The sequence below is a fragment of the Taudactylus pleione genome, unplaced genomic scaffold, assembly GCF_031769625.1.
Source record: "Taudactylus pleione unplaced genomic scaffold, aTauple2 ptg000040l, whole genome shotgun sequence".
NCBI classification, from domain to species: domain Eukaryota; kingdom Metazoa; phylum Chordata; class Amphibia; order Anura; family Myobatrachidae; genus Taudactylus; species Taudactylus pleione.
The window spans coordinates 7,013,574-7,028,321 of NW_028284442.1; the positions used below are offsets into that span (position 1 = coordinate 7,013,574).

Genomic DNA, 14,748 nt, shown 5'->3' on the forward strand with positions numbered 1-14,748 from the left:
TTAGTCACTCTGCAATGGCTCTGCATGGTTTCCGTGATATGCATGCGCAGTGCGCAACAATCGGCCATCTGTGTACGCTTTAGCAATAGTGATTCTTAATGAATCAGGCCCATGTGGTGCAAAGAACACTGTTCTTCTACTGCCCTTTACAGCAGGAAATATCTATGCTTAGTTGCTGCTGTAAAGGCAACTTCCTATTTCAGGTCTGAATCTACTGTACCTCTCTTAGGGGCCTATTTATCATTAAATATTTGCAGCATATTCCCTGAACACACCCATTTTCAGGGGATACCTGTAAATATTTAGTATCCCCCAGATGTATTATGGAGGGACCGTCAGGGCTGTAGAGAGCCGTCCTGGGCACTATTACTATCTGGGGCATGGCCTAATCGCGGGAGGCGTTGGCCATGCCCCCTTAGAAAAAATACAAATAAAAAACTCTATAAACACAAACAGGCCTTGCTATTCCTCTGCCTGATTGACAGGCAGATGTGTTTGTGGGGTGGTGCAGGGACGGCCTGCGTTCATGGAAACGTGTCTCCCCATTTTCTAAGAGTGGTGGGGCAAAGGTCTGCATCCATGGACGCAGACTTCCTGGCCGCGCAGGCTGCAAGACCTGGTCAGGCTGCAGTAAACTTCAGCTACCGCAACTTGGCCAAATGGGCAACCATCGTGGCATTCAGTCAAGATGGTTACGATGGTAATCCTAGACAGTGTGCTGGACACCTCCTGCTGCATTTGCATTTTTGCAGGACAGAATTGCACAGCCACTTGTGTGCGGCATTGCAATTCTGTCCTCTGGTCAATCAGGCCCATAGATCAAAGCTGGCATTATATGAGGGTGGTGTTGGAAAAGATGGTGATGTATTTGGTGCAAAATAAAGACAAGGGGCCAAATGTAATAGGGTGAGAGATTAGAAAATGTGAGACTTTAGCAGTAATCTCTTACATTGGTCGAGTTTTATCTTCAAAATGGGAAAACATCTGGAAGAGAGTTTAAATCGTGAGAGTTTTTTTGAGACTAAAAACATTTCAGTTTGTATGTTCTCGGACTTTATTACACTACTGCTAAACTCTCACATATTCTAAGCTCTCATCCTATTACATTTGGCCCATGGTGGTAGGTGAGTGTGGTGTTTTAAGATGGTGGTGGGCTTATAATAAAAGAGCACTGTCGTTTTCTTTTTCATTATAGTTATTGTTAAGTGAAACTCATAGTTTAAGAGTTATGCCAAAACTTGGGACAAATTTATTGTTTTTTATTCAGCAGTATGTTATCTAGGGGCCTGATTCAGAGCTGAACGCTATCCATACGCAATGCCGATGTTCACGTAGTTGAGTGATTATTTCCAACTGTGCATGTGCGAAAATTTCTGAAAACCCCTATGGCGCATGAGTTACACAGAGTGTAAGCACAAAGGTGCTGTTGCTATTAATTCAGACGGTATCAGAAAGGTGTCGGAAAAGTGATGTGGCTACTAGAGCCCGCAAAAACGGGCCGCTCAGTGGGCGTATTATGGGAGTATCATGATCGGGTCAGTGCAAGTGGCTGCATTCTTAGACACAAGACCTCTCACATAGGAGGCCATACTCCATGGAGAAATTGCACTTGCCATAGGGCTGGTGCAGGTTTCAGTGGTTGAGTATAAAGATGCAGCAATTGGTATCACAGCGTGCACAGATGCTAAAACTACGCATCTCAGTCTTTGCACATTCGGCCGCATGGATGTACACAAGGGAAGGAGTTCACAGGCCATTTGCATAAACTCACAGAAGGGTGATTACTAGTAGAAGCTGCTCTGTTACATGCGACTCAGAATCAGCCTCTAATCTCCAGTTGTGATATTTTATGTTTGTTTTTATTTTTATCTAATACCAGGACCTTTGTATCCTCGGAACCTGAAGTTTGTAAACATATCATCAACAAGCACATTTTTGCAATGGGAGGCGCCAACAGGCCCATTTAGTAAATATTTCTGTGGCTATCAGCTGACATTCTGGGACATGGAAGAAAACACATATTTGACTTTTTTCAAAGCAAAGGACATTACCTCAACGGCTATTACTAACCTGAAACCATATCATGAGTACAACGTTTTTATACAGACTATAACGGATACTGGTAAACTAAGTCCAGTGGAAAATAGCTTGTTATTAAGAACAGGTACTGTATGCATATATAATAATTTGCTATACTCCTAAGGGCAAACACAGGATTTCAATAGGGGATTTATTATTTGTGCAGCAATGACTGATCTGTTAGATTTAGATTTGTAAAAACACTTTATCCTATGACTAAAGCAATTTTTAATAGTTTGCGGTCTTTAAATATTCTTTTTTATATAGATGTGTCCTCATACAGCACACTGTGGCTTTAAGTCATGCCAAACAGCCAAACAGCCAAACTCGGTGTGCCAGGTCTGGTACGACTCGACCTCGCTGAGCATCTTTCTCACTCAAAATGTGCATTTTATCCAAGTAAATAAAACAAATGGAAGCGACGAAGAGAAACCGCATGATTGGCATAAGAAATTAGGTGGTTGAAACCTCTAGGATGGGGGCTGGCGTGGGTGCTAATCACTGGTCTTAGTAGCCTATGATAGTGTGGGGGGGTGCTTTTGTAGGAGACTATTAATTGGCTTAGGCTGTAGACCAAAGCCTCTTTGTTTTCAGTCTTCCCACCCTCCCTTCCTTCGAGTATGTTAATTTGGTGGTTTCTGTGTTGGCTATTTTGAGGCATAAAAGAATGGCTGGTCCCCAGTCTGGGATTTATTTATTAAGTTGAGGTGCACTGCCTTAGTTGACTGGTAGCTGGCTGTACCACCCCAATGGGAGGGCAGTGGCATCACCCAAACTAGTAGTTAGTCAAGTTAGAAGGTGAGTGGATACCTTTGTTGTTAGGGCTTTTATAGTTGTGTTTGTGCACCTTGGGCGGGATCCGACTGCAAAGCATGTTGGTTGTGAATAGGCATTGTAGAGTGGCTGATGTCTGGCCCTCCTTTCTTTGCCACCATACTTCCCTTTAATTAAATTGATATTTATTTAATAAATAGCTAACAGTTGTTCTGCCATATTTACGTCTCAGTGTCTTTATATATTATTTAGTTGTTAAGTGATATTCACACATGACCCACCTCATCCGTTAGAAGGTTTAACTACTCTGCTAAATTACACTGATCAATTCGATGTGCGACATTTGTAAATCTGTGTGTGAATGAGACTGAATCTGTACCCTAAGTGTTGCAGCTTTTTCTCCTGCCACGTTTTGTTGTGCTTCCTCTGCGACTTTGTACGTGTTTGAAACAAATTCCTGTGCAGTTAACATCGCAGCCCAGTGTTTCTAGTACACTTTAGGGTGCAAAGAAAAAAACAAGGAGTGCATATACAATATTAGATTGAAACAGAGATGGGGAGATGATAGAGACATACACACAGTACAGTTTTCTGTCCAGCTGAAGTTCCCCACAAGTGTTTACCTAACATCAAGCATAAACTGCATATATAAGTGATATAGGGGCCTATTCATCATACCTAAAATATTGAGGGAGGTAATTAGGTTTAGAACTCGCATGGAGTTCTACCTAATTACAGGAGGAATTCGTCCCGCACTTATCTGCCCGCTGCAGCGCCTCCAGCTCCGTCCTGTTGGTCTGTCATGTGGTCTCCTAGCAGCACACAGTGCAGTTTAGAAAAAGAAAAAAAAATGTTTTCTAAACTTTATTGTGTTCTGCTGGTAGAACAAAATGTCAGCATTGCAGACGGAGCCAGAGGACGCATCAGAGCGCCGGAGGGAGGCGCTGGGGGACCTCACCAGCTGGAAGCAGGTAAGTGTTAACTGCTATTCGCCACCTCACAGTGGCGAATAGTAACTCCATTAAATTCCGAAAATACATAATTTTCGGAATTTGATGAATACCATAATTTCCATATACATTAGTATGGGGAGTGTGGAAATTAACGAGGGGAGCTTAACAAGGAGATATCGGTTATTTAAGGAAAATGCCCTTAAAACCGTTATTTTAGTGTTGATGAATAGGCCCCCTATAGGAGCATATAAAGTCTTGAAAAAACAGATTTTCAACCAAATTTATTTGGTAGCTGAGTGGTAATGTACTTAGCTTTCCAGGGACACTGACTGTCAGCAGTAAGACAAGATGACAAGATGGAAGATGTATCAAACAGTAGAGAGAGATAAAGTGGAGAGAGAGAAAGTGCCAACCATTTAGCTTCTAATTGTCACTTTACAGGCTGTGTTTAAAAAACAACAAAAGCTGATTGGTTGGTACTTTATCTCTCTGCAAAGCAGTGTCGAACTGGGGCATGAAGGGCCCACTGGGGGAATGCAGTGATAATGGCCCATACTTAGGGGTGTGGCCAGCCTCCACAGAGGCTTGGCTAACCATTTGGGAGTGCATTGGCTGAGCCCCTTTAAAAATATATATACTTTATATAGTAAATACTGCCGGTGCATGCATGATAATGTACCAGATTAATTACAGCAACGCATTCTAGAAAATACATCATAGTCCTGTGCAGTATAATGTAACATATGTATAATTAAAATGCACAGTCTGGAACCTGATCCCTAGAGAAGGGGGTGGATCCGCAACCAGTGGGGTCCACCAGGGGTTTCCCCTGTACCCCTGTGGGCCAGTTTGACCCTGCTCCAAGGCTTAATATAACTCCCCCATGAGCTTGCTAGAACGGTTAGCAGTCGAGAAGCCCATGCATGACCTGATTTATTGACTCCCACATGCACACTGGAATTGTTTCCAGACTCTAACGATAAAAAAACAAAACAAAGATATATGGGAGAGATGCACTAAGCCTTGGAGAGAGATAAAGTACCAACCAATCAGCTCCTGCCACTTTACAGGCTGTGTTTTAAAAATGACAGGAGCTGCTTGGTTGGTACTTTATCTTGCTCCACTTTATCTCTCTCCAAGGCTTAGTACATCTCCCCCTAATTTTTGACAGTATATTAATAACAGAGCATTTTTTTCTATGGGCACCTATAGCTAACACCATCCTGAGATGGCACTAGCTATTGGAGAGCAGCAGTGGTCATTAGCATTCTAGTTTTAGCCAGATTATATGGCTTTCTGCCTTTGATAACTTGAGCCCTAAGTAAGTAGCAGGTTAGGGCTACAGCAAACATTACAAAGCAGTGACCTATTTAATACCAGCCATTCTGTCTTGTTGTGTATATGTATATATATATATATATATATATATATATATACAGTCAGGTCCATAAATATTGGGACATTGACAGAATTTTCAGATTTTGGCCTCTATTCACCACCACAATGGTTTTGAAATTAAACAAACAAGATGTGCTTTAACTGCAGACTTTCAGATTTAATTTGAGGGTAATTACATCCAAATCGGGTGAACGGTGTAGGAATTACAACAGTTTCAATATGTGCCTCCCACTTTTTAAGGGGCCAAAAGTAATGGGACTATCAACTCAAAAGCTATTTCATGGACAGGTGTGGGCTATTCCCTCGTTATTTCATTATCAATTAAGCAGGTAAAAGGTCTGGAGTTGATTCTAGGTGTGACATTTGCATTTGGAATCAGTTGCTGTCAACTCTCAATATGAGATCCAAAGAGCTGTCACTATCAGTGAAGCAAGCCATCATTAGGCTGAAAAATCAAAATAAACCCATCAGAGAGATAGCAAAAACATTAGGTGTGGCCAAATCAACTGTTTGGAACATTCTTAAAAAGAAAGAACGCACCGGAGAGCTCAGCAACATCAAAAGACCCGGAAGACCACGGAAAACAACTGTGGTGGATGACCAAATAATTATTTCCCTGGTGAAGAAAAACCCCTTCACAACAGTTGGCCGAATCAAGAACACGCTCCAGGAGGTAGATGTATATGTGTCAAAGTCAACAATCAAGAGAAGACTTCACAAGAGTGAATATAGAGGGTTCACCACAAGATGCAAACCATTGGTGAGCCACAAAAACAGGAAGACCAGATTAGAGTTTGCCAAACAACATCTAAAAAAGCCATTACAGTTCTGGAACAACATCCTATTGACAGATGAGACAAAGATCAACTTGTACCAGAGTGATGGGAAGAGAAGAGAAGGAAATGAACTGCTCATGATCCAAAACATACCACCTCATCAGTGAAGAATGGTGGTGGTAGTGTCATGGCGTGGGCATGTATGGCTGCCAATGGAACTGGTTCCCTTGTATTTATTGATGATGTGACTACTGACAAAAGCAGCAGAATGAATTCTGAAGTGTTTCGGGCAATATTATATGCTCATATTCAGTGAAATGCTTCAGAACTCATTGGACAGCGCTTCACAGTGCAGATGGACAATGACCCGAAGCATACTGCAAAAGCAACCAAAGGGTTTTTTAAGGCTATAAAGTGGAATGTTATGCAATGGCCAAGTCAATCCCCTGACCTGAATCCGATTGAGCATGCATTTCACTTGATGAAGACAAAACTGAAGGGAAAATGCCCCAAGAACAAGCAGGAACTGAAGACATTTGCAGTAGAGGCCTGGCAGAGCATCACCAGGGATGAAACCCAGCATCTGGTGATGTCTATGCATTCCAGACTTCAGGCTGTAATTGCCTGCAAAGGATTTGCAACAAAGTATTAAAAAGTGAAAGTTAGATTTAGGATTGTTTAGTTTGTCCCATTACTTTTGGCCCCTTAAAAAGTGGGAGGCACATATAGAAACCATTGTAATTCCTACACCGTCCACCTGATTTGGATGTAATTACCCTCAAATTAAATCTTAAAGTCTGAGGTTAAATCACATCTTGTTTGTTTCATTTCAAAGCCATTGTGGTGGTGAATAGAGGCCAAAATATGAAAATTCTGTCAATGTCCCAATATTTATGGACCTGACTGTATATACCTTATAATAAGTTTATTCCCTCTGAATTTTTCTTTTCGGTATAGATAAAATATGTCAAACTACTAAATGTTCTTATTGGTTGATAAGCATGTAATTTTTCTTTGTTCTAAATAAAAACTGAATTATGAATTGCTTTTACTTTTCATCTAGAGGTTAGTCCACTACAAAGAGTCTTCATTGACCTAAAATCTGTACAAGAAGACAGTGTTGTCCTACACTGGGAACCTTCTCAAGAAACCCATGAGGTCTACATTCAAGTTAAATCTCTTGCAGATGGTTTAGAAGCTGGCTCATATTTTGTAAATGCCACCAATCATTTTTTTATTGGATCATTAGTTCCTGGAATGACTTATGAAATAGGACTCTCTGCAGTGATTAACGGAAATATGAGTGAAATGAAAATCCTACAACAAACGCTAAGTATGTACTTTTAGGGTTTTTGGAAGGAAGAACAAGTTGATGTTAGCACAAATCTTGTTGTTATGTGACAATATCTACCTTGAGTTGATGTCAGAATGACAGTACATTGCATTTTTTATTTATATGCACATTACTACAGTTGCTCTGCACCAGGTATGAGTACTGTAGTGTATTAGGTCTAACTGTGACACACAGAGTAAAACACACAAGCCTGTTTCAGATATGTACACAATGCCGATATTTACGGAGTTCAGTGATTTTTGGCCGAGTGCGCCTACGTCACGTTCACACTGTGCACAAGCCAAAGTACTTAGCGTACCTCTCGCAGTGTGGATTCTTTGCAAACGGATTAACATTCAGGGACTGTTTGGGGCAGTTACAGGGATTGGTGGCAAAAACGCAGGTGTGTCGCAACCATTTTCGGATGCATGTCTCAGCCTACAACAGAGATCCTGTACACAGCTAAAGTGGGTCCGACGTCTTAGTTCATGTGCCCATTCTGCACAACCATAGGGCAAATCAGATGGCTGATTATCAAATGATCTGCGACGGTGACTGCATGTGTTTAAGCAGTTGCTTGGATTTATGATGGCTCCGGTGGACGTCTCAATACATATCCCAGCATCTGCTATATTTGCATATTGTCACACAGCAGGGTATGCAGGATCGCAGCTGCGATTGCATTAGCGTACATCTCTGAATCAGGCTCAGAGTGCTGTAAACTGGCAGTAGCTTGTTAGACATACCTCATACATTACATTGAAGTCTAGTTTTATCATCAAGAGAAGTTGATTTACAACAAACTGAAAATTGGCTAGAACACAATGCAATGCAGATTCAAAACAATGATTTGACAGTCTGCAGATTTACTATATTCATATACAACCAATATTATAGCAGTAATCTACCAAGCAGAAGTCATTTTATAGATCTATTTATAAATATTGCAAAGTTTTTGTGTATACATATTCATTTTCTAATTACTGAATCTATTAAAGGCAAATACACCTGTAAGTCCTATAAGTCACCAATGATAAGTAGACAACAGGTGAAACACTGAAAGATCAATTTAGTAAATAGATCTAGAAAATCTCCTCAAAACATATTCATTGATTTCAGATTTAAGAAGAATTAAAAAAAGCAAAATAATAATTAAAAAAACAACAACAATAATAATAATAATAATAATAATAATAATAATAATAATAATATTGTACATGTACAAGCATTGAAAATGAATGGACCTATTTATTTCAACAGATTCACTTAAATTAATAAGAGCATTGATATGGACTGGTTTTAGAATAGTCTGGCATTTTGAAAATCGCCTGTACTATTAGTTGAATTCCAATTGATCCTGCATTATTTCCATGTTCATTGAGTTCCTCAGCAGCATTCATTGTTTTCTTTCCCAGAAATACTTCATTAATTACTTAAGTCAGTTGTAACACATTGATTATGGTCAATGTGGAAATCTTGATATAGAAAACACAACATACAAAATGCTATAAAACCATTAAAATAGAAAGATTCATTAAAAAGTCTAATATTAAGGAAAAAAACTTGCAAAATTTAGTCCTTTAAAGAACTGTCTTTGTAAACAATAACAAAAATGTACAAACTTTAATATTTCAACTAAAAAGCAATACAAAAATAATCAGACTAAATAAACATCTACATAATAATTGTGTAAGGTCTGTCCCATCTTCCACTGCCAGTGAGATGAGACAGACTTAGGAGAGGAAGACAGACCACTGAGGTAAGTATGGGAGCGGGGTGTGAAGAAGCAACGGGGGAAGGGGGTGTTCGGGACAGAGCAATGGGAGGTGGTTTTCAGGATGGAGCCAGTGGGAGCACTAGGAACAGCAGAGAGGGGTCAGAAAAGTACATGGGATTAAGTAGAGGGACTGAGACTTATGTTACCCGGTTTATGCCAGACCTGTTATACAAGTATATAAATAAATGCATAAGAAGATTAAAGAATACATAGAGCAGTCAAAAAGTTTTCAAGAGCTAATGGGCCTGATTCTGAATTGGACGCATATCCCACTTTCCAGTTGACTGCACTTGTGTCTGAATCGCAAAACATGGTGTGTCCAAAGTTGCAAATAGGTGCGTGATGCAACTTGTGCAAATGGAGACCAGTGTGAAAATGGCATTTGTAGACAGCAGCTTTTAAGATGCCCAGAGTGGCAATTTCTGATGGGAGTGTCATGGGTGCCATGCATTTCTGAGTTGTGCGTAGGGGTGAGGGACACCTGTTTCTGACGGATATATTGCACCTAGCATGGGGCTGGTGCAAGCACTGATGCTAATGATGATGGTTCTGTCTGCGTCCGCTAGAGTAGCGGGCGGGATAGGCTTGTACTTTCAGATGCACAGATTTGTGAATCAATTCACCCGATAGTTGCATTAGCATATGAAAGTGAGTACAATGCCGCGGCTGTAGGTAGAAGAAGCCGCAAAAGAGTGTGACTCAGATTTAAACCCTATATCTGAAATTACAGTACTATATATATATGCATGAAAATACTTTTAGACACACGAGTAAAAAATTAGAAACTATATTCCCCTCCAAGTTATGGGAAGCCCATAAGGTCATGATGCTGGGTTTGTTGATAACTCTGTAGTCTTCCTGCAAGAAGTCTGAGGAGGCTCGTATACTAGATCTGAAGAACCAGATTTTTACACTTGCTATCCTACACAAATGGAAACCAAAATGTAAGACCCTCCTCAAATTAGTGGCACTTAAAGGCTGACATAATTAAAAACTATTTAAGAAAGTAGCCTAGACTCTCCAATGGCTATGTCATAAGTTTTATGAGAAGGGTGATAAGGCTCATAAGTTCTTGGCTCAAAAGTTAAAAGATAACCACATCCATAACTATATCTACTTAGTCAAAGATGACATAGACGGACTAATTAACAATCCTTAAAAAATGCAGCCTCTTTTATGGATTAATATTTATTGCTACATAACCTCATCCCATAAAAATCAAATTGTCTCTCCCTCAATTACAAAATTATCTACTCCCTAGATCGCTCAAACTTGACTGCTATCTTTTATAAAAAAAATTAGCTGGACCTCTCATGCTCATGTTTCTTTCCCTTTTTAATTCTGTCCTCGCTGGCTTTAAATTCAACCAGGCCACCACAAGAGCTGAGATTGTATTGATGCCAAAGCCGGTTAGGATCCTAATTCAAGTTGTACTAAATGTAGGCCTAATACTCTTTGCCAAGATCCTGGCTAATAATAATGTCATCACTCTCGTCTACCCGGATCAGAACGGGTGTTATACTCAACAGTCCGCCTTCTGAGAATACCAGAAGAGCAAATTAACTCATACACTTAGCCAATAAATTGAAGATTCTGACTCTCATTATGGCATTGGATGCTGAAAAATCCTTTGACAGGATCAATTGGTTTTATATGCAGCACACTGAGGGCCTGATGCAGAGCCGGACGCTCTGACAAGAGTGCTCGCTCTGAATCAGGGCAATGGAGCAGCCTCCTGGCCGCTCACATAGCTGTGGGTGACCACCCACAGCTTATGCGAGCGGCCAAAAAGATGGTCGCGATGGTCAAGACCATCGGGCTTGCGACGAGACCCTGTGGTAGGGTCTCGCTGCCGCAAGCCCAGGAGGGCTTTTGGCTCTATCAGAACCAAAAGCACTCTAACTGACATCACTAGTGATGTCAGTGGGGCTGGCCCCAGACGGTAGGCGTTCCCATGGGAACGCCTCCGTCTGGGCAGCAACGCCCCCGGCATGCACACCAAAGGGGGCGTGCTTCCACTCACCATCGACAGCACACCCCCTTTGGTGCAAGCCAATAGCGATGGCTTGGCCATCGCTATGCGGGTCTCGCGCATGCGCACGACAGAGCTACCTCAGAGCTCCTATATTTCAACCCCTCAGTTGTAATCCTTGCCAACAAATTTAAGTCATCTTCTTTAATGATTCACAAAGTCAGGTCCTCTGTCTCAAATTGTCTTTGCCCTCATGATGGAGAAATTGGCTGCTCAAATTCACCAACACCCTGACATCAGTGGTTTTAAGATTGGGCTCCAAGAGTATAACATATTCCTATATGCGGGCGACATCCTGCTGTCCATTACCCTTCCTCATGTCTCCTTCTTTAATCTCCTACAAGAATTACACCTCTTCAATAGAGTATCTAATTATTCTAAATCTGAAATGCTAGACCTTATCTCATAATGTTTTTCCATACCTTGAATTGTAACTATGACTTCTGCTGACAAATTCACAATTTGAAATATTTAGATGTTTAACTAAAAACTATGACCAACTTTACGCTGCAAACTTGATTTTTTGATTAAGGCAGACTTTGACAAATGAAATAATATTCTTATTTCTTCCACTGGCAGAATTGGGTAATATATGTCTTGTGGACATTTATAATGTCAACGAGCAGTATGTGGACCCTGTAATGCTGGAGCAGAGAGGTCAACAAGTGTGAAATGCTACGGCTCAGGTTGACCTAGGTCTTGTCTACATTATGAATTTCTATCCTACTTGTGTTCAATCCTCATTCGTTATGTTACTAAATAGTTTTATTCAAGTAAATGTCTATCTAAATGTCCTCATTAATTGGATGAAGGATGTGTCCAAGCTAAGCAGTTATTGTAAATCACACATTATCGATCTCTATAAAATAAAAAAGAGTGATCTTGAGTGATTCATATATCTGTAATATATGTGTATGCAATTAATATAATTGCAGTGAAGCTTTCAATATTTAGCATTGTTTTTTATTCACCATTATCTATTCAATTATAAATGTCTGAATTTATATTAATTTAATAAATGCCCAATTAACACTTTTGATGTTGTCTGGGATCATAGTGGAAACAATTAGAATAATTTGAAATTCAATTGACAACAGAATGGTATTCATATGTCAGACAAATCTAAAACTAGTCTGTTTGACTAGTAATGCAAGACTCTGTAAATTATTTTTTCTCCTTTCTTTTCTTCCCATAGACATTTCACAGTAAATGTTAATAATATTATCTATATAATAAATATTACCATCATGTCACTGTAATTTGTTCTACTAACAAATTCTTATATTATTATTATTATTATTATTATTATTATTATTATTATTTACCTTCATTAAATGTATGTATAATTGTGTGACTTTATGACAAATAGTGCTAGAATTCATTATCACACCTTAATAGTCTTCTTAAAAAAATGTGCCCATTGTTGTTTTACTCGCTCATTAAAACCTTCATGTTCAATACCTTGTGTGAAATGCATTTTTATACAGTTTATTTTTACTTTTATAGGGCCTAAACCAGTTCGTCTGGCGGTCCCATTTAAACAGGACACACATAGTGTAATTCTGTTTCTCCAGATGCCAGACGTAGGAATATTTGATGGAATTTTTATAGCAAGTACAAATGATAACAGGACCATGTATTTTCCACATATTACTCATGGCAAATATGCAATTGATCAGCTCATCCCAGGCACAGAATATGAGTTCAGTGTTCACACTAGAAGCAAGGATATGCTAAGCACTCCATATAAAATGTCTCCTGCCAAAACCTGTAAGTACAGCCAGAATTTTTCAAAAAATCGGCACCCATCTGATCTGTAATTTATTCAGTCGAGAACTGTGCCAAATGCAGTATAATGTTTTCTGTGCCAAATGCAGTATAATGTTTTCTGTGCCAAATGCAGTATAACATCCATAAAAGTCTAGTCTTGGCAAGATATGTTAAAGTAAGATTAAGATACCTAAATCAAATGTAGAGAACTACAGGATACTGCATACTTTCTGCATTGAAAGCTATTGGACATTTCTAACGAAAATTGGCAGAGTGAGCTTAAAAGGTCTGTTAAACAGGATCTTTCAGATGTCAGCCAGGATTGTTGAAAATTAAAATAGCCTCATACAGACATAGATTGCCATCCTGCACCACACAGGGTTCAGCTTAATGTGCTATGACCATATCTCATCTACTTGAAAAATCAGACCAAATCTAATATTACCTCCATGGTTGTGTGTGTGTGCATGCATATATTTATATATATATATATATATATATATATATATATATATATATATATATAGTCATCTAAAAGAGAGTTTGCCAATTTCCCAATTTTTACGGATTCTCAGGAATAACAGATTGCTGGTATGACCCAGCGATTTCTAGAACGGGCGTATTCGGAAATTACTTTATGTAGATGTCTTTCTAAAGCAAAAACATGGCACTCACAGACAGGTCTGACAGAAGATCCCAGATTGGATCCAACAAGGATGCTATTTACGAGCACCTTTGATACAACTTCACATTATGCCAACAAAATTGTTTGTAAACACTGGCCGATAATTACATCGGATCATGGACTAGGAGCATTTGGCAAGAAGCCGCCTTTGTGTGCTTATAGACGTGGCCCCAATCTTCGGAATCTTCTGATGCAGCCCACTATGAAACCAGAAGTAAGGCCTAGTACCTGGCTTTGTAATCAGAAGACGGGATGTTTCAAGTGTCCAGATTGTACGACCTGTCGGTCATTGTTGACCTGTCCGACTTTTGCTCATCTGCACAATGGCAAAAGGATAAGAATAAAATACAAGCAACATTGTCTTATGGACTTTATCGTATACATTCTTATCTGTCCATGCGGACTATATTATGTCGGCATGACAAAAAGATCCTTCAGGGAACGGATGGCTAATCACCGTTCATCCATCAGATTGGCTTTAGATACACAGAGAACTGATAAACCCGTGGCACTACATTTTTACATGTTGGACATTCGGTCTCTAGCCTTAAGTGTATGATGATAGACCATATTCCTGTTCTGAGAACAGGTGGTGACCGGGAAACTGCTCTACGCAAATGTGAAGCAATATGGATTTTTGAGATAGATACTCTAGTTCCTAGGGGACTTAACGAATCCAACCCACTCAATATCTTTTTGAAATTAATTATATCCCAATATTTTTATGGGAGTTTTTTTCTTTTTGGAATGACCTCTGTACATTAGATTGGGTATATCATATATGTTGTTGCTTTTCATATGAATTTTTTAATGGTTTATTTTTTTTTCACAATGTTGGGTGTCATGTGGTATGCTGACATATATACTGATATCCTCTTTTAAATAATGTTCTTGTTTGTCTGGTGGATATTATATGCAACTATTACCATCAACATTTTTTTCATACATATATTTTTTTAAATTATGTATTTACCCTCCCGACCACTAGGGGGAGGTGTGACAATTACCCCTGACAATGCTGCATGCTTTCCACTTTTGTGGTTATGCACGCAGCTCTATGACCCAGATTTGGAGGTTGCCTGTTATGAGGGCTGTTACGTACTCATAGCGCCGTTTGTCCTATGCTGGTGTATGTGCTATTTCTCTGATGTAGCGGTATGCCACTTCCAGG

At 39.6% G+C, this 14,748-nt stretch overlaps 1 protein-coding gene across 1 annotated transcript in view; it reads left to right on the top strand.

The window, feature by feature from the left end:
- Positions 1-14,748, top strand: part of PTPRQ (protein tyrosine phosphatase receptor type Q) — a 388,123-nt gene that overhangs the window by 33,434 nt on the left and 339,941 nt on the right. Inside the window, exons 8-10 of the mRNA XM_088455386.1 lie at positions 1,880-2,164; positions 7,044-7,313; positions 12,629-12,892. Of these exons, the coding sequence (XP_088311512.1) occupies positions 1,880-2,164; positions 7,044-7,313; positions 12,629-12,892 (819 nt within the window). The remainder of the gene's footprint in view (positions 1-1,879; positions 2,165-7,043; positions 7,314-12,628; positions 12,893-14,748) is intronic.